The 22545-nt window shown below is 39.9% G+C and overlaps 1 protein-coding gene across 1 annotated transcript in view; it reads right to left on the reverse strand.

Annotated features, from left to right (window-relative positions):
- TTN (titin) overlaps positions 1 to 22545 on the reverse strand; it is a 309138-nt gene that overhangs the window by 199751 nt on the left and 86842 nt on the right. Inside the window, exons 83-96 of the mRNA XM_043525559.1 lie at positions 22157 to 22435; positions 21774 to 22052; positions 21371 to 21658; positions 20943 to 21230; positions 18568 to 18849; positions 18016 to 18294; positions 17623 to 17904; positions 17231 to 17509; positions 15476 to 15763; positions 14665 to 15315; positions 14296 to 14574; positions 13451 to 13738; positions 12999 to 13286; positions 12166 to 12456 (exon numbers count right to left, since the gene is read on the reverse strand). Of these exons, the coding sequence (XP_043381494.1) occupies positions 12166 to 12456; positions 12999 to 13286; positions 13451 to 13738; positions 14296 to 14574; positions 14665 to 15315; positions 15476 to 15763; positions 17231 to 17509; positions 17623 to 17904; positions 18016 to 18294; positions 18568 to 18849; positions 20943 to 21230; positions 21371 to 21658; positions 21774 to 22052; positions 22157 to 22435 (4341 nt within the window). The remainder of the gene's footprint in view (positions 1 to 12165; positions 12457 to 12998; positions 13287 to 13450; positions 13739 to 14295; positions 14575 to 14664; positions 15316 to 15475; positions 15764 to 17230; positions 17510 to 17622; positions 17905 to 18015; positions 18295 to 18567; positions 18850 to 20942; positions 21231 to 21370; positions 21659 to 21773; positions 22053 to 22156; positions 22436 to 22545) is intronic.

Raw genomic sequence — 22545 nt, forward strand, 5'->3', positions numbered from 1 at the left:
GACACTTTAAATGGATGTAGAGTTTTACTAGTTACAAAGTAATTAAAATATCACTTATCTTATACTGCTTGTAAGAAAAATGTCTTTAACAAATGAACAATTTATGTATAAACAAGGAACAAACTAGAATTTTCTGTAAACCATTTAAGATGACAAAGTCTGTAAAGTTTTAAAGAAAAGAAGATTGAAGAAAACATTATCTTCACTCCTTAATTCTCCCCTCACATTCCTTCTAATAGCTTTAGATCTTTCCTGACAGAGATTTCAATACACATTTTCTAATCCATATATTAAAAAGACGGTCTCCAATTTATATAGCAACAAGAAGACTTATTTCTTTCGGATATAAAGGAATTCAATGTGCACATCATACACCAGAATCAGGCAATACCTTTAATACTAAGTTGAGCTGCGCAAGAGTCCTTTCCAACTTCATTGCTAGCATGGCACGTATACATTCCAGAGTCTGCATTGTCAGCACTCAGAATTGTCAAATGGGCTATGTTTTCTACATAACTGATCTGGTATTTTCCTCCAGTCCGTATCTCTTGTTTATTTTTGGCCCAAGTGATCTTAATTGGTTGTGTTCCAGATATGTGGCATTCGAAGTCAGCACTATCCCCAGCAAAAGTGTCCACGGGTACAATTGGGATGTCAAACAATGGAGGATTCTTCCCTTCTACAGAGTGAAAGAAACAGAAAAACGCGTATAGCTTTTAAGAGCTCCATTAGTTTAAAGCATATTGTTAAATAAATAAATGTTGCACCTATAGTTTTAAGTTGAGATGGAAATGAAAAAATGACCTGGTGACGTAAAGGGAAATTATTTCATAATCAACCAACCTGTAAGCACGAGCCTGGCAGTGGAAGAAGCAGTTCCAATAGCATTGGAAGCTGTACAAGTGTATTGCCCAGCAAGGCTTTTGTCAGTCTGCAAAAACTGGAGAGTTGCTACATTATTTAAGAAGGAGGTTTGCACATTGTAGCCATCTCGGATAGGTACGCCATCTTTAGACCAGGATACTTCAATAGGTTCTGAGCCAGTTATGCCGCAATCAAATGTAACTGGTAAACCAATAGTTTCATGAATGTCTCTCAAAGTTCGTGTGAATGAAGGTGGAAGTTTACGCTCTGCAAGAAAAGTATTGAACAACGAAAGTTTTGGGAAGTTATCTAGCTTTGGTGAATTCTCCAATAAGCACTGACTAAGAGGACACTGTATTGTGGTATAGATCGGGCAGATTTACAAGAAGATACACTGGAAGATCCAGTCATTATTTTCAACCAACTTGCACAATAAAAAACAGTAAGAGGCCCACAAAAAATCAAGGAGATTATTTGTTAGATCATTTAGCTTGGGGGCTGTGTGAAGGGAGAGCTCTGCCAAGAGGTGGACTACCAGTCAATGTGGTTACAAAGTTATACAAGAGGGCTGAAATTTGCCCTAACATTTGATTTATAATCTCACATTTTCTGCACTGGGAGGAGCTGGAAGAATAACCATATTCATGACTGTCCTATTCTGAAGGGGAAGAATCAGAAGCCTGTCTCCCTTAGAGAGCGTGCTAGTTAACTAAAGATTGGCATTAGGAATGAATTTCCAGCCAGACTTTCACTGGTGGAAGGTAATTAATGATTAAGGGATTCTAGACAGGGGTGATCTCTAACTGGTCAGTTAGAAGAACAGAATGTTCCTAAGAAAATACTTTTCTTTACTGAAAAAAACAACCCTTTAGTTATGCAACCTTTTAAATGTGTTAACATGAATTATTCACCTTGAGCAGAAAGCAAAGCTGATGAAGAAGCCTTTCCAACACTGTTTTCTGCTTTGCAGATATACTCCCCACTATCACCACTATCCACCTGGCTGAAAACCAAAGTGGCAACGTTGTTCTTAAAGTACATTTTAGAGGTAGGAGTTGCTCTTAGTTTTGTATCGCCCTTGTACCATGATACAATAATTTCCGGTGTGCCAGCAACTTGGCATTGTAATGATGCAGAATCCCCAACTGTCACCTGAACAGGTTCCAAGCGTGTAACAAAATAAGGTTGTTCTAAAGAACAAAGGCACATCATTAGTAACAAAATTTAAATACCACAATGACCATTAGTATAGAAAAGATTCTTTGTGGAATGAGGACACACCTAATACTGAGACTGCAGCATGACAATTATCTTGCCCAGAATCATTCTCAATGTGGCAAGTGTACTGCCCCTGATCTTCTATTTTACTATTGGGAACTTCCAGTATGGCAGATGTTTCTGTGGTGGTGATGCTGCATTTGGCAGAATGAGCTACTTCAACTCCATTTTTCTTCCACAAGACTGCAATTGGCGGGGTACCAGAGTATGTGCATTCCAGAATTAATGGTTTTCCTTTCTCCACATTGAGATTATTCATTTTTTTCACAAATTTGGCTGGTTCTATAGTGAATGATATGAAGATAAATGTTAAAAAATGACACCAAGAGATTTTTTTTAGAGGAACGTGTGAAATTTCCAGCCTGACAAACCTTTTACAAAGAGCTGTGTTGTGCAAGAAATTTTGCCAGCCTCATTAGTGACGAGACAGGTGTAGTCTCCACTTTGGAGTGGCTGTACATCAAACAACTCCAGTTCTGCAACCGAATTTTCCAAGGAGATGTTGCATCTATGTCCTGGTACTAGTTCAATGCTACCTCTAAACCATTTAACATCAAGTGGAGGGGTGCCTTTTAGGATACTGGTAAAAGTTATATTTGCTCCAGATAAAACTTGCAGGGGATCAGGTTTCTTCACGAAAGAAGGAGGTTCTAAAGACAAACATAAAAGAGAAGTGCACTTTGATGGAGAGTAAAATATTCCCATATGAAACAAAGGCGATTAGACTCTCATAAACAGACCCAAAAATGTAAGCAACCCACAAAGAAAGTAGTTTATATCTGGATGCCCTGCCTTGTTCTAGATACTAACCTCTAACAGTCAAATATGCACTGCATTCATCAGATCCAGCTATATTAGTAGCTGTGCATGAATAATTTCCCATATCGGATTCCTCTAATGTGTTCACTTTCAAAGTGCAAGTATTGTCTGTGAGAGTCGTCTGATACTTGTCTCCACTAGTGACCTCAAGTCCGTCATGGAACCAGGAAACAGAAATAGGTGGTGACCCAGACACTTTGCAATCCAGGACAACATGCGAACCCAAGAGACCACTGGCTTCTTTCAGTTTTCTCGTGAAAGAAGGAGGTAAAATGCGATCTGTATAGGATAAAACACAGCTATTTATAACTCTATAACTTAAAAGAGAGATGGTTCCCAGGCATTTAGCAGAAACATGGCACTTTCCTCTGGCACACCTGCGTTTGCATGGGAGAATCCAAAGCAGGCCTGCAGTTCAAAACATTGAAGCCTGAGGTACTGAGAGAATATAAAAAGGATTGTCGGATACTCTCAAAATCTGTCAGCTCACCCCTTCTGAGGATCACCTTTCTCCTTTTATTTTTTCAATAATTCCTCATAAGGAGAACATCAGTACTGCACCAGCTGGGACATGCAGACTAAGTTGATGAGACTGACCCCAAGAAACAGCCTCATCTTTCTGATGGCTGTAAAATGTTATGCAGGCTTCAACCTATACATCCCGTCCATGATCTCCGCAACACTAGTGGGCCCACATTGAGTGCCTAAGGTCACATTAGCAGTGAGTCTTCCCAGAGTGGCAGCAGCACGACGTGACACCAAAGGAAGCGGCGTGTTGTGCAATTACAATTTAAAGAAATTGTAAGAATCGAAGATAATTCACAAATTAATCAACTAACCTGAAACACGCACTGAAGCTGTGCACCTGCTTTGACCAACACTGTTTTTCACCTCAAAAGTATACTCCCCACTGTCTTCCACTCTTGCATTGAGGATCTTAAGCCCAGACACTTTGTTGAAGAAGCTAATTTTGTATTTCTGATTAGTAGACAGCTCTTTCCCATTCTTAAACCACCTAGTAGTAAGCTCCGGTGTGCCGTCCACTGTGCATTCTAGAGTACAAGAGTCTCCAGAGGTGACTTTCATTGCACCGGGCTTCTCTACAATGACTGCAGGTTCTGAAATGAGATGCAAATCACAGCCATATTTGATGACAGGACAGGAGATGCAATCAGTTTGTTAAGTGAGGTTAAAATATCATTCTATATTGTTTTGTTTCCTTGTTACCAACCTAGAACTGACAGAGTGGCAAAGCACTCCTGAACTCCAGCGTCATTTTTGATCTGACAGATGTATTTTCCAGCACTGGCTGGTTCTGCTTTTCCAATCCGTAGAGTTGCAACGTTTTCTGAATAGGAAATCCAAAGATTTTCGCTTTCTCTAACGATTTCCCCTTTGTCTTTCAGCCACAGAACAGAAATGGGCTGGGATCCTCCTACTGTGGCCTGCAGCTCAACCTGGTCTCCAACTACAGCAGTGAAATCACTGAGCTTCTTCACAAAAATGGGTGGTGCTGGTGAAGAGAAGATATGTCATGTTAAAACCGCAAGGAGAGTGCACGAGGAGTGTGACGAGAATGACACAATACTAGGAATATGGCTGATGTGTAAATCATTAAACAAACCTCTTAGCGTTATAGAGGAAATGCAAGTGTCACTTCCTACATCATTCACGGCCTTACAGTGATATTCGCCGACGTCTGAGTCACCCAGGCTAAGGATGTGAATGCTAGCAAGGTAGTTCTCAGACATGATTTTGTACTTCTTGCTACTTTTAATTTCTCTTTTGTCCTTATACCATGAAATTTGGAACGGAGGAGTGCCGCGAAGCTCACACTCAAGATGGACATCAGAACCTTTCAAAGTCTCAACTGGATGGGGTTTCTTGCTGAAAACAGGGGGTTCTATGAAAAGAAGAAGTTTGAGTTTCTGTTAATTCATTTGGGGACATAACAGAGAAACGAACATTTAAACAGTACACTTTATCACTATGTTGGACTGATACGGAAGAGTAAAGACACAAGTCACAATAAGAGCCATGTCATAGAACTCTGGTAAAATCCATAGTCTGCGTTCTCAGAAGGCAGCACTCGCCTATCTGACTGAAGAGAAGATTTATTAACCTTCCACGGCAGATTAAAAGAAGGAACTGACAAAAACGGGAGGAGCAGGGTTCTGACCTTTCACTTTCAATGAAGTACTGGTGTTTGCAGCCCCTGCTGCATTGCGAGCTTCACAAGTGTAGTCTCCACTGTCTTCCACACTGAGATTGTGCATTTCAATGACTGCCATGGACTCAATGAAGGACATTCTGTATTTTTCGCTGTCATGGATTTCAGCTTCATCTTTGTACCAGGTGACTTTGATTTCTGGAGAGCCGCCTATTTTGCATTCATATCTAGTGGAATCATGCTGTTTCACAACTCTAGAGGAGTCTAGCTTCTTAATAAACCGTGGTGGTTCTATGAAACCAAAGGACAAGAGTAAACAAGATTATTCACTAAACTGCAGATTCATTAAAGTGATGAAATCAGTGAAATATCTAACCGACAGCGTATACTTTTTTGCATGGTGGGGGAAGAGTACAAACATCTACAGAAAGTGAATTTACACTAGCCGGTGATATGTCTGGTAGCAGCATGACAAAAAGGAACACACAGCATACATAACAAACAAAAGCAGGGGAGTTTCTTTGTACGCCTTTGCCAGTGGTCTGTGTTATATGTAGAATGATTTCCTGAGTTCCTTGCAAAGATTTGGACATATTTATTTTGCAGGAAGATTATTGTTTACTAAATTGCCATATATATAACTTACAAGAGCATTTAGATATAAGAATTACCCTCAGCTACAATTCAGTAATTTATATATCATGTACCCAGACTTTCAAACAGCTACTGCAGACAAAACTAGATATATATTGACTGGATTCACTGAAATATTCAACTCTTACTGTGCGTGACAGCATCTTAAAATGCCAAATTTACATTGGAAATTTGCTCTTTGGAAGTTCCATACTAGATTTCAGCTGATTTGTGACCTTGACTATGACAGAAATTTATATTGAATTCTGTCCATGTTATATGTATGGAAGAGAATTTATATATTTGCTATATTGTTTAGTGTATAGATCCCTGGTGTGTATGTGTATGCTGTGTAGCTTAGTCCTAGCATATATATATATATATATATATATATGGCTAAAGTCTGTTCCCTGATCGACCTTTTGGGCAAAAGTGTATGTATAAAGTATTTAAGTATAAAGTCTGTGTTTAAGCTTTTTACATTTACCAGTGTTTAGCACATGTGGCATGTAAATACCTTGCAACGCCGGCTACAACCGTGCCATGTGAACACGTGTTCTCACTTTCATGTGACATTGTGAATAAGAAACAGGCAGCATTAGCTCCCTTAACTGTAAACAAACTTGTTTGTCTTAGTGATTGGCCAAACAAGACGTAGGACTGAGTGGACTTGTAGGCTCTGAAGTTTTACATTGTTTTGTTTTTGAGTGCAGTTATGTGAAAAAAATAATTCTACATTTGTAAGGTGGACTTTCACAATAAAGAGATAGCACTACATTATTCCTAAGAGGTGATACTATTTATTTTATCTTTTTTTTACAGTGTAAATATTTGTAATAAAAATAATATAAAGTGAGCACTGCACACTCTGTGTTCTGTGTTGTAATTGAAATCAATATATTTGAAAACAGAGAAAAACATCCAAAATATTTATAATAAATTTAAATTGGTATTCTATTATTGTTTAACAGTGCGGTTAAAACTGCAATTAATCAGGTCTATTTTTTAAAAACCAAGTTAATTTATTATGTGTTAATCACTTGAGTTAACTGCAATTAATTAAGAGCCCTAACAAATAAACACATGTTAATACTATCTACAATTATCTTTAAGGGGAAAAAGGCACACACTTTTAAGAGGCTTATCCTACACTCATCCTGTTTAAGGATCAATGGGAATTACAGAGCCATAACAACTGTTATAAACACAAAGGCCCTGCCCACATAAAGGAAATCGCAATGGTGAAAATCCCTAATGTACCAGTGTAGTTTACACCAGGGTAGATTATTCTGATCATAAAATGTGGAGATACGTAGGTTGAAGAATCCACATACTATACTATGAGCAGAGTGCTGGTGGGGAAAAAATGTGCGTGCCCCAGGCTACCGTCAGCTCCTCAAATTTCATATTCTAATAGACTCTCGGTGTGGGAGAGGAGAATTTGCCTTTAGGAGGTAAAGGAATTTTGTTCAGCCATCGCGTCAGCGATCAAGATGCAATATGATTCAGTCATAAAATAACCATCAAGGTGAAAATTACTGCTGTCAAAATCCTGGACAACGTGTTTGCTCTACCTCATCACATTAGGAAAACAAAAGGGTCTCATTTTAAGTCGATTGAATGCCTTCAGTTTTGTACCGTTTCAAAGATAGAAGAAGAAGCTTGGCATTGTTTTGTTTCTTTAACATGGTAAAACGCTTGGCAGGAAGACGACAAAGCATTGCATTTCTTAAATACCTTTCACACTTAGCTGGGCGGCGCAAGAATCCTTTCCAGCATTGTTGCTCGCGGAACAAGTGTATAGTCCAGAGTCTCCTTTGCCAACTTTTAGAACCGTCAAGCTGGCTGTATTTTCCACCAGGGTGATCTTGTAGTTGCCCCCAGGACGGATATCTCTGTTCTCTTTTGCCCAAGTGACTTTTAGTGGCGCCGATCCGGTGACGTGGCATTTAAAGGAACCACTTGCTCCAAGAGCCACCTCAATAGGTTCAGGTTTCACATCAAAGACAGGAGGTCTCAGACGCTCTAAAATGGAAAGAAACAACATAACTCTCACAGCTGCTGCTTCACCGCCACGGAATCGGATCGTCTGGCATTACGCAACAACGCAGGGTCTTCTGCTTCTTTAAAGCCAATGGCCAGGACAAGATTTAGCAGCTACCAACCTGTGAGAAGGAGCTTGGCGCTGGAAGAAGCAGTCCCAAGAGCATTGTGAGCTGAGCACGAGTATTGGCCGCAGTGAGCCATGTCGGTCTGCAAGATCTGAAGAGTCGCTACGTTATTTAAGAATGTTGCTTGCACGTTATCATCATCGTGTAATAGCACCCCATCCTTATGCCATGACACCTGAATAGGTTCCGAGCCATTTATGCGACAATCAAAGGTAACGGGGGAACCAACAGTTTCCTGAATGTCTTTTAGTTTTCTTGCAAAGGTAGGTGGAAACTTACGGTCTGCAAGAAAATAAGTAGGAAATAAGGCATCCTGCCAACCTGGAAACAATTTCATTTACGATAAGCTTGTTACTATAAAGAGTCATTACGGAAATATCTGAAATGAACCCATCACCTTTAACAGTGAGCAGAGCTGTGGAAGAAGCAAAGCCAACACTGTTTTCTGCTTTGCAGACGTATTCTCCAAGGTCACTGCTCTCCACCCGGCTGAAAACTAGCGTGGCCACATTATTTTTGAAGTACATTTTATAAGTAGGAGTCGATTTTAGTTTTGTATCTTCCTTGTACCAGGAGACTTTGATTTCCGGGGTCCCAGCAATTTGGCACTGAAAAGATGCGGGCTTCCCGACTGTCACCTCCACACGTTCCAAGTGTGTAACAAAATAAGGCGGTTCTAAAGCACAAATGATCGCAATCAGCATCACAGAAAAGAGAGCAAATCTTATAATGACCATTATTAATACAAGAGTGGTTATGGAATCTGAGATAGCAACACACCTAGGATTGATATTTGGCCCTGGCAAATATCTGCTCCAGCATCATTGGCAACCTCGCATGTGTATTCCCCTTCATCATCTTTTGTGCTGTTAGGAATTTCCAGTATGCCCGATTTTTCGGTAATAGTTATACTACATCTCGGGGACTGTGTTATGTGGAAGCCATTCTTCTTCCATGTTACTGAAATAGGAGGAGTTCCTTTGTACGTGCTTTCCAGAAGTATGGATTTCCCTTGCTCTACACTGAAATCGCTTAATTTCTTCACAAAGGTCGCTGGCTCTACAAAATGGAAGGCAAAAAGTCAAACGGAAGAGGGGAGAAATATTCACAAATGTTTGCGCGCGCACACACAAATAAATAAGAATAAGAACAATAGCAGCAATCGAGACAAACCTTTTACAAAAAGATGAGTGGTACAAGACACACTGCCAGCATCATTAGTGACTCGACAGGTGTAATCTCCACTGTGGAGTGGTTCTACTTCATACAATTCCAGTTCTGCAACTGTATCCTCCAAAGAGATGTTGCAGGTACTATCTGACACAAGTTCCCTGATGCCTCTAAACCAGTGAACTTTGAACGGAGCCGTTCCTTTTATGAGACTTGTGAATGTTACACTCGTCCCAGGTAGAACTTCCACGGGATCGGGTGTCTTCGCAAATGAGGGTGGTTCTACATATACATAAAGAAGTTAAGACACAGAAACAAATTAGTATGCCCGTTATGGTTGAAGATGAAAACCAAAGCAGCGTTTGGCTGAAGATTTAGAGGCGGCCCGAAAATTGCGAAGGAAGAAACAGCAGCAAATGGAGGAAGCATTTTGCCAACGGCACCTTGGCCATCTTTTACTGACCTTGTACGATCAAAAAGGCACTGCATTCATCAGATCCAGCGGCATTTGCCGCGGCACAGGTGTAAGGTCCGGTATCTGATGAGTCCAGTGCATTCAGTTTCAAACCACAGACGTCGTCTGTAAAGGAGACTTCATATTTGTCTCCACTAACAATCTCATTTCCATCTTGGAACCAGGCAACTGAAATGGGTGGTGAGCCAGAAACTTTGCACTCCAGCAGCGCTGAGGAACCCAGCACCCCGCATGTTTCCTTTAACTTCCTTGTGAAAAAAGGAGGGACAATGCGATCTGCGTAGAAAAAGGCGACAAAACCACGGGTTGGTTGGTTGGTTTTTAATTAAAAAGGGAAAGGTCTATTAAAAGAGAAGACAGCACTAAGTGACAACTAAGGTAATAGCCAGCTAACCTGAAACATCAACCGAGGATGTACAGCTACTTTCACCAGCTTCGTTTTTCACTTCAAATGTATACAGCCCCCTGTCTCCCGCGTCCGCAGAAGGAACTTTCAGTGTAGCTACTTTGTTGGAAAAGGTGATTTGATATTTGCGGCCGCTCTGTAGTTCTCTTCCATCCTTAAACCACTTTGTAATGAGTTCTGGTGTTCCACCCACTGTGCACTCTAATGTAAAAGAATCCCCAGCCGTAACTGACATCGGTTCTGGCTTCTCTAAAATTACTGCTGGTTCTGAAAGAAAAGAAAAACCGTCTAATCGGTTAAATCTAATTGTAAAGTCGAGAGAACAGAACAGGAAAATATTTAGTAAATAATCAAGAAAGAAACGTGTATCATGAATATAAGAGAAAGGCAATAGATTAATAAATTCTTAACTCTAACAAGGAAGTTAAATCTACAAGCAAACAATGATCAGCAATTTATGTTAATACATACAGGTCTGGTTTCCGGGAATAACAATTGCACAGAGTTTGGGGAAATAAAAATAGTACTAAAAGAATACTTTTTCACAAGCATGCGCGAAGAAATCTAGATGTATGCTATCTTCTCTCAATGCAGTAGTTATATTTGCACTCCTTCTTAAAGAGAATTAAAATTAAAGCACAACTGCCATTCTGCAAAAATTGTTTAAGTAGCTTTTAAAAGATCTAATATGCAATACACTACCAAACCGCTAAACCCAGTGCTACCACAGCACACTGCCCCAGCTGTGCAAATTTAGATGGAGATAGATTTGTTCTGATCCTTCCAAAAGTGAAGGAAAAGCTGCACATCTTGCATAGCAAAACTGCGACTCCATGAAAAGAAATTTAGTAGAGATTTGATGGATATTATGGGAAGTCACATTTTTATATCTCTAAAGATATAAAACCTGTTCTGTTTTTACAACCTTAATTCATAGTTCAAACCAGATGCCACTGTTTACATCATCAATCATCATCACAAATCTTAAAGCAACTTTTAGTCTGACTTGAACCCATATGAAATGAATTTCTTGCTTCTGTGTTTCAACTCGAGTCTCGATCCCATCCTGGTTGCCCACGACAGCAAGGATGAGGGACAGAGAGGATGCGATTGGTGGAAAAGGCAAAAGAGCAAAGTTATTGACATTAATGTAGGTAAAAAGAAACAAGCGTTAAATGTTTCAAATCCCTGCTGTGTTTTAAATGCAAGTCTGGGGTCAAGAAGAGCACACCATAGGCATAATATAAAAGATAAAATAACGTGGAGTGCAGGGACTCAATCCATTTTTATGAATAATGTAGTCTTTACTATTAATTTAACATATGACACACGTCATATTACAGTAGGCGAAAGAGGAGAGAAAAACAAATGCTAAAGAAAGAGAAAGATATGCAATGAAGTAGACAATGTGTTTGCACTAGGCGTGATAAGAGCTAGATTATGATAAATAATTAACAAAATATGTTCTAAGCATATTATATAATATGCTAGGAATGCCTATTAAGGGTATCGACTTTCACAGACATATGGTTACACACAATAATGTATGCAATATAAGCAAGAATAGATCCCAAAGGACAATATGCAAAAAGTAATAAAATAATATAAAATAAAATAAAAATAGATTATGTGACTCTTGCATTAGTAGCTAAAGAGTTTTCAGCTGGTTTTGAAAAATGCTGACGTTGTTCTGGAAAAATCTGTCACACTTTAGTGAGCAAATATTACCGGTGCGGTCCTGAAATTGTTAAATTGGCAGGAAAATTAATGGCTTATTGTCGAGATCTAGCCACTCATAACATGCACAGCGTCGGGTTATTATTTGCTATGAATACGTATTGAAAGCAGCAAGATTTGTATAAAACCATTCGATAAACGAAATGTAGAATTCTGCAGGAAATATTAGTACGGCGTTCTAATTAGAAGAAAGGAATAGACATATTGTGCTCAATTCTCTCCTGAGATACAGAAGTCCCTGAGTATCTAAAGGAGAAATAGCTGCCGTTATCTCATTGTGTGCTGTACTGAATTTAATATTGTTCACACACAATTATGTATGGCCTAAAAATAAAATTGACTGTGAGAAATATTTGATTAGCTATGGAAGGCGTATATTGACAACTAACATGCTGATAAAAAAGCTAACACCACAGATAGGCAAAACATGAAATTCACTAACCTTTAATAACAACGGAAGAAGTACACAATACACTTCCTGCTTCATTGGACACTTTGCAGGTATATAAGCCAGCATCAGCCTGCCCTGCGCCCTTAATTTGCAGAACTATGGTGTTGTTCAGGAAAGATATTTCACAATTAGGACTCTGATAGATCTCTTGATTGTTTTTATACCAAGCAACTGTCAGAGGCTGAGAACCAGAAACACGGCCCTCAAGTTTAAGGGTGTTCCCTTCCGTTTCTTCTACCGTTTCAGAAAGTTTCTTTGTAAAACTAGGTGGAATTTTTCGTTCTGCAAGAAATGAACGTAATCCTTAAATTGTAAAAATAAATTTTAAAATAAAAAATTAAAAGACTTCTCAAGAAATACATTTATGACGATATGTTGTTTAAAAAACTGCTTACATTTTAAAAAGGGCTCTATTGTTTACAAAAAGTACACAGAGGACACCACTCTTAGAACAGCAAAACACCACACTGTGTAAATGGATGCGGAGTTTCACTAGTTAAGAAAAATGTCCTTTTTTAAAGAAATCAGGACTTTAGGTATAAGCAACAAGAAACAAACCGGAATTTTGTATTAATCATTTAGGATGGCAAAGTCTGCAAAGTTGCAAAGAAAATAAGATTGAAGAAAACATTATGTCCGCTCATTAATTCTGTCTACACTATCCTTCAAAAAACTTTCGGTTTCGATCAATCTTTTAAAATGCACATATTCCTAATCCACAGATGGAAAAGACGGTCTCCAATTTATATAGCAACAAGATGATTTATTTCTTTCGGATATAAAGGAATTCAATGTGCACATCATACACCAGAATCAGGCAATACCTTTAATACTAAGTTGAGCTGCGCAAGAGTCCTTTCCAACTTCATTGCTAGCATGGCACGTATACATTCCAGAGTCTGCATTGTCAGCACTCAGAATTGTCAAATGGGCTATGTTTTCTACATAACTGATCTGGTATTTTCCTCCAGTCCGTATCTCTTGTTTATTTTTGGCCCAAGTGATCTTAATTGGTTGTGTTCCAGATATGTGGCATTCGAAGTCAGCACTATCCCCAGCAAAAGCGTCCACGGGTACAATTGGGATGTCAAACAACGGAGGATTCTTCCCTTCTACAGAGTGAAAGAAACAGAAAAACGCGTATAGCTTTTAAGAGCTCCATTAGTTTAAAGCATATTGTTAAATAAATAAATGTTGCACCTATAGTTTTAAGTTGAGATGGAAATGAAAAAATGACCTGGTGACGTAAAGGGAAATTATTTCATAATCAACCAACCTGTAAGCACGAGCCTGGCAGTGGAAGAAGCAGTTCCAATAGCATTGGAAGCTGTACAAGTGTATTGCCCAGCAAGGCTTTTGTCAGTCTGCAAAAACTGGAGAGTTGCTACGTTATTTAAGAAGGAGGTTTGCACATTGTAGCCATCTCGGATAGGTACGCCATCTTTAGACCAGGATACTTCAATAGGTTCTGAGCCAGTTATGCCGCAATCAAATGTAACTGGTAAACCAATAGTTTCATGAATGTCTCTCAAAGTTCGTGTGAATGAAGGAGGAAGTTTACGCTCTGCAAGGAAAGAAGTATTGCACAATGAAAGTTTTGGGAAGTTATCCAGCTTTGGTGAATTCTCCAGTTGGCACTGCCTAAGAAGACACTGTATTGTGGTATAGATTGGGCAGATTTACAGGACGATAATGATAGATTCAGTCATTGTTTTCAAGCATTTTGCCTAATATCAAACAGTAAAAGGCCCACAAAGAATCAAGGAGACTATTTGTTAGATCATTTCGCTTGGGGGTTGGAGTCAAGAGAGAGCTCTGGACGACCGGTCAATCTGGTTTTAAAGTTTTGATTAATAGTCTCACATTTTCTACATTGGAAAGATCTGGAAGAATGCCCTGTTCTGAAGGGGAAGAATCAGAAGCCTGTATCTGTTAGAGAGAGCGCTGGTTAAAGCTGGTTAACTAAAGATTGGTATTGAGAATGACTTTCCAGCCAGACTTTCACAAGTGGAAGATAATCAATGCTGAGGGAATTCTAGACAAAAGTGGCCTCTAGCTGGTAAGGCAGAGGTACAGAATGTCCCTAAGAACCTTTTAAATGTGTTAACATGAATTATTCACCTTGAACAGAAAGCAAAGCTGATGAAGAAGCTTCTCCAACACTGTTTTCTGCTTTGCAGATATACTCCCCACTATCACCGCTATCCACCTGGCCGAAAACCAAAGTGGCAACGTTGTTCTTAAAGTGCATTTTAGAGGTAGGAGTTGCTCTTAGTTTTGTATCGCCTTTGTACCATGATACAATAATTTCCGGTGTGCCAGCAACTTGGCATTGTAATGACGCAGAATCCCCAACTGTCACCTGAGCAGGTTCCAACCGTGTAACAAAATAAGGTGGTTCTAAAGAACAAAGCCACATGATTAATTCCAAAATTTAAATGTCACAATGAGTAGTAGAATAAAAAGGACCTTTTGGGAATGAGGACACACCTAATACTGAGACGTCAGCTTGACAAAGATCTCGTCCAGAATCATTCTCAATGTGGCAAGTGTACTGCCCCTGATCTTCTATTTTACTACTGGGAGCTTCCAGTAGGGCGGATGTTTCCGTGGTGGTGATGATGCATTTTTCAGAATGAGCTACTTCGAATCCATTTTTCTTCCACCAGACTGCAATCGGAGGGGTACCAGAGTACGTGCATTCCAGAATTATTGGCTTTCCTTTCTCTACACTGAGATTATTCATTTTTTTCACAAATTTGGCTGGTTCTATAGTGAACATTATGAAGATAAAAGTTAAAAGTTGACACCAAGAGTTGTTTTTTTTTTTAAGAAATGTATGTAATTGCAAGCCGGACAAACCTTTTACAAAGAGTTGTGTTGTACAAGAAATTTTGCCAGCCTCATTAGTGACGAGACAGGTGTAGTCTCCACTTTGGAGTGGCTGTACGTCAAACAGCTCCAGCTGTGCAACTGAATTTTCTAAGGAGATATTGCATCTATGTCCCGGTACTAGCTCAACGCTACCTTTGAACCATTTAACATCCAGTGGAGGGGTGCCTTTTAGGATACTGGTAAAAGTTATATTTGCCCCAGATAAAACTTGCAGGGGATCAGGTTTCTTCACGAAAGAAGGAGGTTCTGAAGACACACATAAAAGAGAAGTGCACTTTGAGGGAGAGTAAAATATTCCCATACGAAACACAGGCTATTAGACTCTCATAAACAGACCCAAAAATGTAAGCAACCCATAAAGAAAGTAGTTTATATCTGGAAGCCTTGCTTTGTCCTAGATACTAACCTCTAACAGTCAAATATGCACTGCATTCATCGGATCCGGCTATATTAGTAGCTGTGCATGAGTAAGTTCCCATATCAGATTCCTTTAGTGCATTCACTTTCAAAGAGCAAGCATTGTCTGTAAGGGTCGTCTGATACTTGTCTCCACTGGTGAGCTCATATCCGTCATGGAACCAGGAAACAGAAATAGGTGGTGACCCATATACTTTGCACTCCAAAACAACAGAGGAACCCAACAGACCATTGGTTTCTTTCAGTTTTCTTGTGAAAGAAGGCGGTATAATGCGATCTGTATAAGATAAAACACAGCTATAAATATTACAACAGTATAACTTAAAAGGGAGATGGTTTCCAGGCATCTAGCAGAAACACCGCACTTTCCTCTGGCACACCTACGTTGGCTTGGGAGAATCCACAACAGGCCTACAATTCAACCCACTGAGGCCTGAGGTACTGAGAGAAGATAAGAACGTGTTGGAGGCTACTGTCTTATGCTGTCGCTCACGCGCTCTGAGGGTCACCTCGCTCCTTTTATTTTTTCAGTGCTTCCTCATAAGGAGAAGAACAGTACTGCACCATCGGGGACAGGGAGACTCAGTTGACCAGACTGAGCCCAAGCCAGAGCCTCATCTTCGTGACCAGTGAAAAATGGTTCAACCGACTCCCTGCCTCCATGATCTCCACAACACTAGCGGGCCCAGGTGGAGTGCCTAAGGTCACATTAGCCATGAGTCTTCCCAGAGTGGCAGCAGCCTGACGTAACACCGAAGGAAGCAGCGTGTTGTGTAAGGCATTGTGACAAATAAAGGGGGGGGGGGGCAGCTTCCTTTTATGGACACCCAGCTAGCCAATTAGCTATAAAATCCCTGTTAGTAGCTGTTCTCCCTTTACCTGTAAAGGGTTAACAAGTCCATAGGTAAAAGGAAGAGAGTGGGCACCTGACCAAAAGAGCCAATGGGAGGACTAGAACTTTTTATAATCGGAAAAACTTTCCCTTTGTCTATCTGTGGTTGTTCTTTGGAGAAAGGAGCAGCAGTGCTATAGCAAGCTTTAAGCTAGGTATGAAAAATCATCAGCTCATACCTAGAACTACTTATTTGAAACCCCAGATATGTAAGTAGATCAGGAAATGTTTAGGAAACATGATTAGGTTTATTTCTTTTATTTTGTAAGGCTCCTGGGCTCCCTGTGCTAACCCCAGGTGCTTTTGTTGTGCTTGTAACCTTTAAGTTGGACCTCAAGAAAGTTATTTTGATGCTTAATCTTTATAAGTGGTTCTTTTTAAATCTAGCAAAAAGCCTAAATTCCAAATCTATTTTCTTATTTTTTGTTTTTAATAAAATGTACCTTTTAAAGAAAAGAATTGAATTTTTATGTACTAAGAGGTGTGCCTAAGTTCTTTAATTAGCTGGTGGCAACAGCTGATTTCCTTTGTTTTCTTTCTCAGTTCTTCCTGGGGTGGGGGAGGGGAAGGACTTGAGGGTACCCCATAGGGAGGAATTTCCAAGTGCGCCTTTCTGGATCCCAAGGGGTTTTTTTGCACTTGAGTGGTGGCAGCATCTACCCATCCAAAGTCAGAGAGAAGCTGTAACCTTGGGAGTTTAATACAAGCCTGGAGTAGCCAGTATTAATTTTTAAAATCCTTGCGGGTCCCCCACCTTTTGCATTCCAAGTGCCAGAGTGGGGAATGATCAGCCTTGACGCCTTTTAAAGAAATTGTAAGAATCAAAGATAATTCACATATTAATCAACTAACCTGAAACACGCACTGAAGCTGTGCACCTGCTGTGACCAACACTGTTTTTCACCTCAAAAGTATACTCCCCACTGTCTTCTACTACTGCATTCAGGATCTTAAGTCCAGACACTTTGTTGAAGAAGCTAATTTTGTATTTGTGATCAGTAGACAGCTCATTCCCATCCTTAAACCACCTAGTAGTAAGCTCCGGTGTGCCGTCCACTGTGCATTCTAGAGTACAAGAGTCTCCAGAGGTGACTTTCATTGCACCCGGCTTCTCTACAATGACTGCAGGTTCTGAAATGAGATGCAAATCACAGCCATATTTGATGACAGGACAGGAGATGCAATCAGTTTGTTAAGTGAGGTTAAAATATCATTCTATATTGTTTTGTTTCCTTGTTACCAACCTAGAACTGACAGAGTAGCAAAGCACTCCTGAACTCCAGCGTCATTTTTGATCTGACAGATGTATTTTCCAGCACTGGCTGGTTCCGCATTTCCAATCTGTAGAGTTGCCACATTTTCTGAATAGGAAATCCAAAGATTTTCGCTTTCTCTAACGATTTCCCCTTTGTCTTTCAGCCACAGAACAGAAATGGGCTGGGCACCTTCTACTGTGGCCTGCAGTTCGACTGGGTCCCCAACTACAGCAGTGAAATCACTGAGCTTCTTCACAAAAATGGGTGGTGCTGGTGAAGAGAAGATATGTCATGTTAAAACCGCAAGGAGGGTGCACGAGGAGTGTGACGAGAATGACACGATGCTGGGAATATAGCTCATGTGTAAATCATTAAACAAACCTCTTAGCGTTATAGAGGAAATGCAAATGTCACTTCCTACATCATTCACGGCCTTACAGTGATATTCGCCGACGTCTGAGTCACCCAGGCTAAGGATGTGAATACCAGCAAGGTAGTTCTCGGACATGATTTTGTACTTCTTGCTACTTTTAATTTCTCTTTTGTCCTTATACCATGAAATTTGGAACGGAGGAGTGCCGCGAAGCTCACACTCAAGATGGACATCAGAACCTTTCAAAGTCTCAACTGGATGGGGTTTCTTGCTGAAAACAGGAGGTTCTATGAAAAGAAGTTTGAGTTTCTGTTAATTCAGTTGGGGACATAACAGAGAAACGAACATTTAAACAGTAAACTTTATCACTATGTTGGACTGATACGGAAGAGGAAAGACACAGGTCACAATAAGAGCCATGTCATAGAACCCTGGTAAAATCCATAGTCTGCGTTCTCAGAAGGCAGCACTCGCCTATCTGACTGAAGAGAAGATTTATTAACCTTCCACGGCAGATTAAAAGAAGGAACCGACAAAAACGGGAAGAGCAGGGTTCTGACCTTTCACTTTCAACGAAGTACTGGTGTTTGCAGTGCCTGCTGCATTGCGAGCTTCACAAGTGTAGTCTCCACTGTCTTCCACACTGAGATTGTGCATTTCAATGACTGCCATGGACTCAACGAAGGACATTCTGTATTTTTCGCTGTCGTGGATTTCAGTTTCATCTTTGTACCAGATGACTTTAATTTCTGGAGAACCGCCTATTTTGCATTCATATCTAGTGGAATCATGCTGTTTCACAACTCTAGAGGAGTCTAGCTTCTTAATAAACCGTGGTGGTTCTATGAAACCAAAGGACAACAAGATGATTCACTAAACTGCACTGATCCATTAAAATATTCCCTCAATTAAATATCTAACCAACAGCGTACGCTATTTTGGGTTGTGGGGGAAGAGTAGAAATATCTACAGAATTTGAATTTACACTAGCCTGTGATATATCTGGTATCACCATGACAAAAACGAACACATGGCATACATAACAAACAAAAGCAGGGAAGTTTCTTTGTGCGTCTTTGCCAATGGTTTGTGTATGTAGAATGATGTCCCGAGTTCCTTGGAGAGATTACTACATATTTATTTTACACAAAATTATTGTTTATTGAATTGCCATATATGTAACTTACAATAGGCTATATATCATATAACCAGACTTTCAAACAGCTACTGCACGAAAACTACATATATATTGACGTGATTCACTGAAATATTCAACTCTTACTGTGGGTGACAGCGTCTTAAAATGCCAAATTTACAGCTAAGTCTGCTCTTCGGAAGTTCCATACTAGATTTCAGTTGATTTGTGACCTTGACCATGGCAGAAATTTATATCAAATTCTGTCCACGTTATATGTATGGAAGGGAATTCTATATCCGTTTCTGCTATATTATTTAGTAAATCGATACCTGGCGTGTATGTGTATGCTGTGTAGCTTAGTCCTAGCGTATATGTATATGGCTAACCTCGGTTTCTTGATCTGCCTTTCGGGCAAAAGTACATTAATTCTGTATAAAGCCTCTGTTTAAGCTTTCACATTTAGTTTATCTTATTTTACTTTTCTGCTATCGGTCTCTTTCTGCCGCTTTTGTACAAAACTGATTTGTAAGTAATGATTAGCGCTATGAGGGCAAGAAAATAAATGTGCAAGAGACGCAACGTGTTCGAAACAACTATGCTAACATCTATTATTAAGACAGGTGTTTGCACTAAATGGCAATTGACCAAGATATTTATATCTTATTAATTCTGATGCCATCGCTATATTGTGTAGGGAATTCAGCATGTATATCAAAGACGTGTCTATTAATATAAATACATTTCAGCAATACATGTATTTAACCAATCTTTATTGCAAAATTTAGAGGGTGGTAATGTTTCTGTTCATGGTAGCTGTCTCGGCAAATGGAAATAAATAATGCGCTTTGTCTGCAGAGTGTTTAACACTTGATGTAAAAGAAGAACACTATCAGTATTAAGGACCTGAGTCAACAAAGGTCTAGCAAAGGTCAAGAATGTGAGTTTCACTGAATGCGCCTGTTTAAATGTAGACATTCTCTTGCTCTACTGGTTGAACTGGGGCCTATATTTGCCATAAAACAATACATTTTCCTGTATGATTGTTATTCATTCCTTGAAAATTATAAATCAAAATAATGTCATTGTGTGGTAGTTTTGATCACAAAGGAGTTTCAGTTACTCATTCTGCAACCAGATGTAAATTCACTAAAGTGCCTTCCAGATACACATTTTTAAAGCAGAAGATTAGAACTAATTACTTGTTAATACTATCTAAAATTATTTTTAAGGAAAAAAATACAACGTCCTTATGAAGACACACGAGAATCTAAACTCATCCTGTCTAAGGATCAATGGGAATTACAGATCCAGAACATAAACCCAAAGGCCCTGCCCACATGAAGGAAATCGTAGCGGTAAAAATCCCTAATGTACCGGTGTAGTTTACACCAGGGCAGATTATTCTGATCACAAATGTAGAGATATGTAGCTTGAAGAAACCACATACTATACAGGTGAGCAGAGTGCTGGTGGGGAAAAATGTTTCTACCCCAGGCTACTGTCAGCTGCTCAATTTTTCATATTGAGACTCTCGGTGTGGGAGAGGAGAATTTGCCTTTAGGAGGTAAAGGGATTTTGCTCAGCCATCGCGTCAGCGATCAAGATGCAATATGATTCAATCCTAAAAAAATATCAACGTGAAAATTAGGAAAACAAAGGGTCTCATTTTAAGTCGATTGAATGCCTTCAGTTTTGTACCGTTTCAAAGATAGAAGAAGAAGCTTGGCATTGTTTTGTTTCTTTAACATGGTAAAACGCTTGGCAGGAAGACGACAAAGCATTGCATTTCTTAAATACCTTTCACACTTAGCTGGGCGGCGCAAGAATCCTTTCCAGCATTGTTGCTCGCAGAACAAGTGTATAGTCCAGAGTCTCCTTTGCCAACTTTTAGAACCGTCAAGCTGGCTGTATTTTCCACCAGGGTGATCTTGTAGTTGCCCCCAGGACGGATATCTCTGTTCTCTTTTGCCCAAGTGACTTTTAGTGGCGCCGATCCGGTGACGTGGCATTTAAAGGAACCACTTGCTCCAAGAGCCACCTCAATAGGTTCAGGTTTCACATCAAAGACAGGAGGTCTCAGACGCTCTAAAATGGAAAGAAACAACATAACTCTCACAGCTGCTGCTTCACCGCCACGGAATCGGATCGTCTGGCATTACGCAACAACGCAGGGTCTTCTGCTTCTTTAAAGCCAATGGCCAGGACAAGATTTAGCAGCTACCAACCTGTGAGAAGGAGCTTGGCGCTGGAAGAAGCAGTCCCAAGAGCATTGTGAGCTGAGCACGAGTATTGGCCGCAGTGAGCCATGTCGGTCTGCAAGATCTGAAGAGTCGCTACGTTATTTAAGAATGTTGCTTGCACGTTATCATCATCGTGTAATAGCACCCCATCCTTATGCCATGACACCTGAATAGGTTCCGAGCCATTTATGCGACAATCAAAGGTAACGGGGGAACCAACAGTTTCCTGAATGTCTTTTAGTTTTCTTGCAAAGGTAGGTGGAAACTTACGGTCTGCAAGAAAATAAGTAGGAAATAAGGCATCCTGCCAACCTGGAAACAATTTCATTTACGATAAGCTTGTTACTATAAAGAGTCATTACGGAAATATCTGAAATGAACCCATCACCTTTAACAGTGAGCAGAGCTGTGGAAGAAGCAAAGCCAACACTGTTTTCTGCTTTGCAGACGTATTCTCCAAGGTCACTGCTCTCCACCTGGCTGAAAACTAGCGTGGCCACATTATTTTTGAAGTACATTTTATAAGCAGGGGTCGATCTTAATTTTGTATCTTCTTTGTACCAGGAGACTTTGATTTCCGGGGTTCCAGCAATTTGGCACTGAAAAGATGCGGACTCCCCGACTGTCACCTCCACACGTTCCAAGTGTGTAACAAAATAAGGCGGTTCTAAAGCACAAATGATCGCAATCAGCATCACAGAAAAGAGAGCAAATCTTATAATGACCATTATTAATACAAGAGTGGTTATGGAATCTGAAATAGCAACACACCTAGGATTGATATTTGGCCCTGGCAAATATCTGCTCCAGCATCATTGGTAACCTCGCATGTGTATTCCCCTTCATCATCTTTTGTGCTGTTAGGAATTTCCAGTATGCCCGATTTTTCGGTAATAGTTATACTACATCTCGGGGACTGTGTTATGTGGAAGCCATTCTTCTTCCATGTTACTGAAATAGGAGGAGTTCCTTTGTACGTGCTTTCCAGAAGTATGGATTTCCCTTGCTCTACACTGAAATCGCTTAATTTCTTCACAAAGGTCGCTGGCTCTACAAAATGGAAGGCAAAAAGTCAAACGGAAGAGGGGAGAAATATTCACAAATGTTTGCGCGCGCACACACAAATAAATAAGAATAAGAACAATAGCAGCAATCGAGAC

Source organism: Chelonia mydas, chromosome 11 (genome assembly GCF_015237465.2).
Source record: "Chelonia mydas isolate rCheMyd1 chromosome 11, rCheMyd1.pri.v2, whole genome shotgun sequence".
NCBI classification, from domain to species: domain Eukaryota; kingdom Metazoa; phylum Chordata; order Testudines; family Cheloniidae; genus Chelonia; species Chelonia mydas.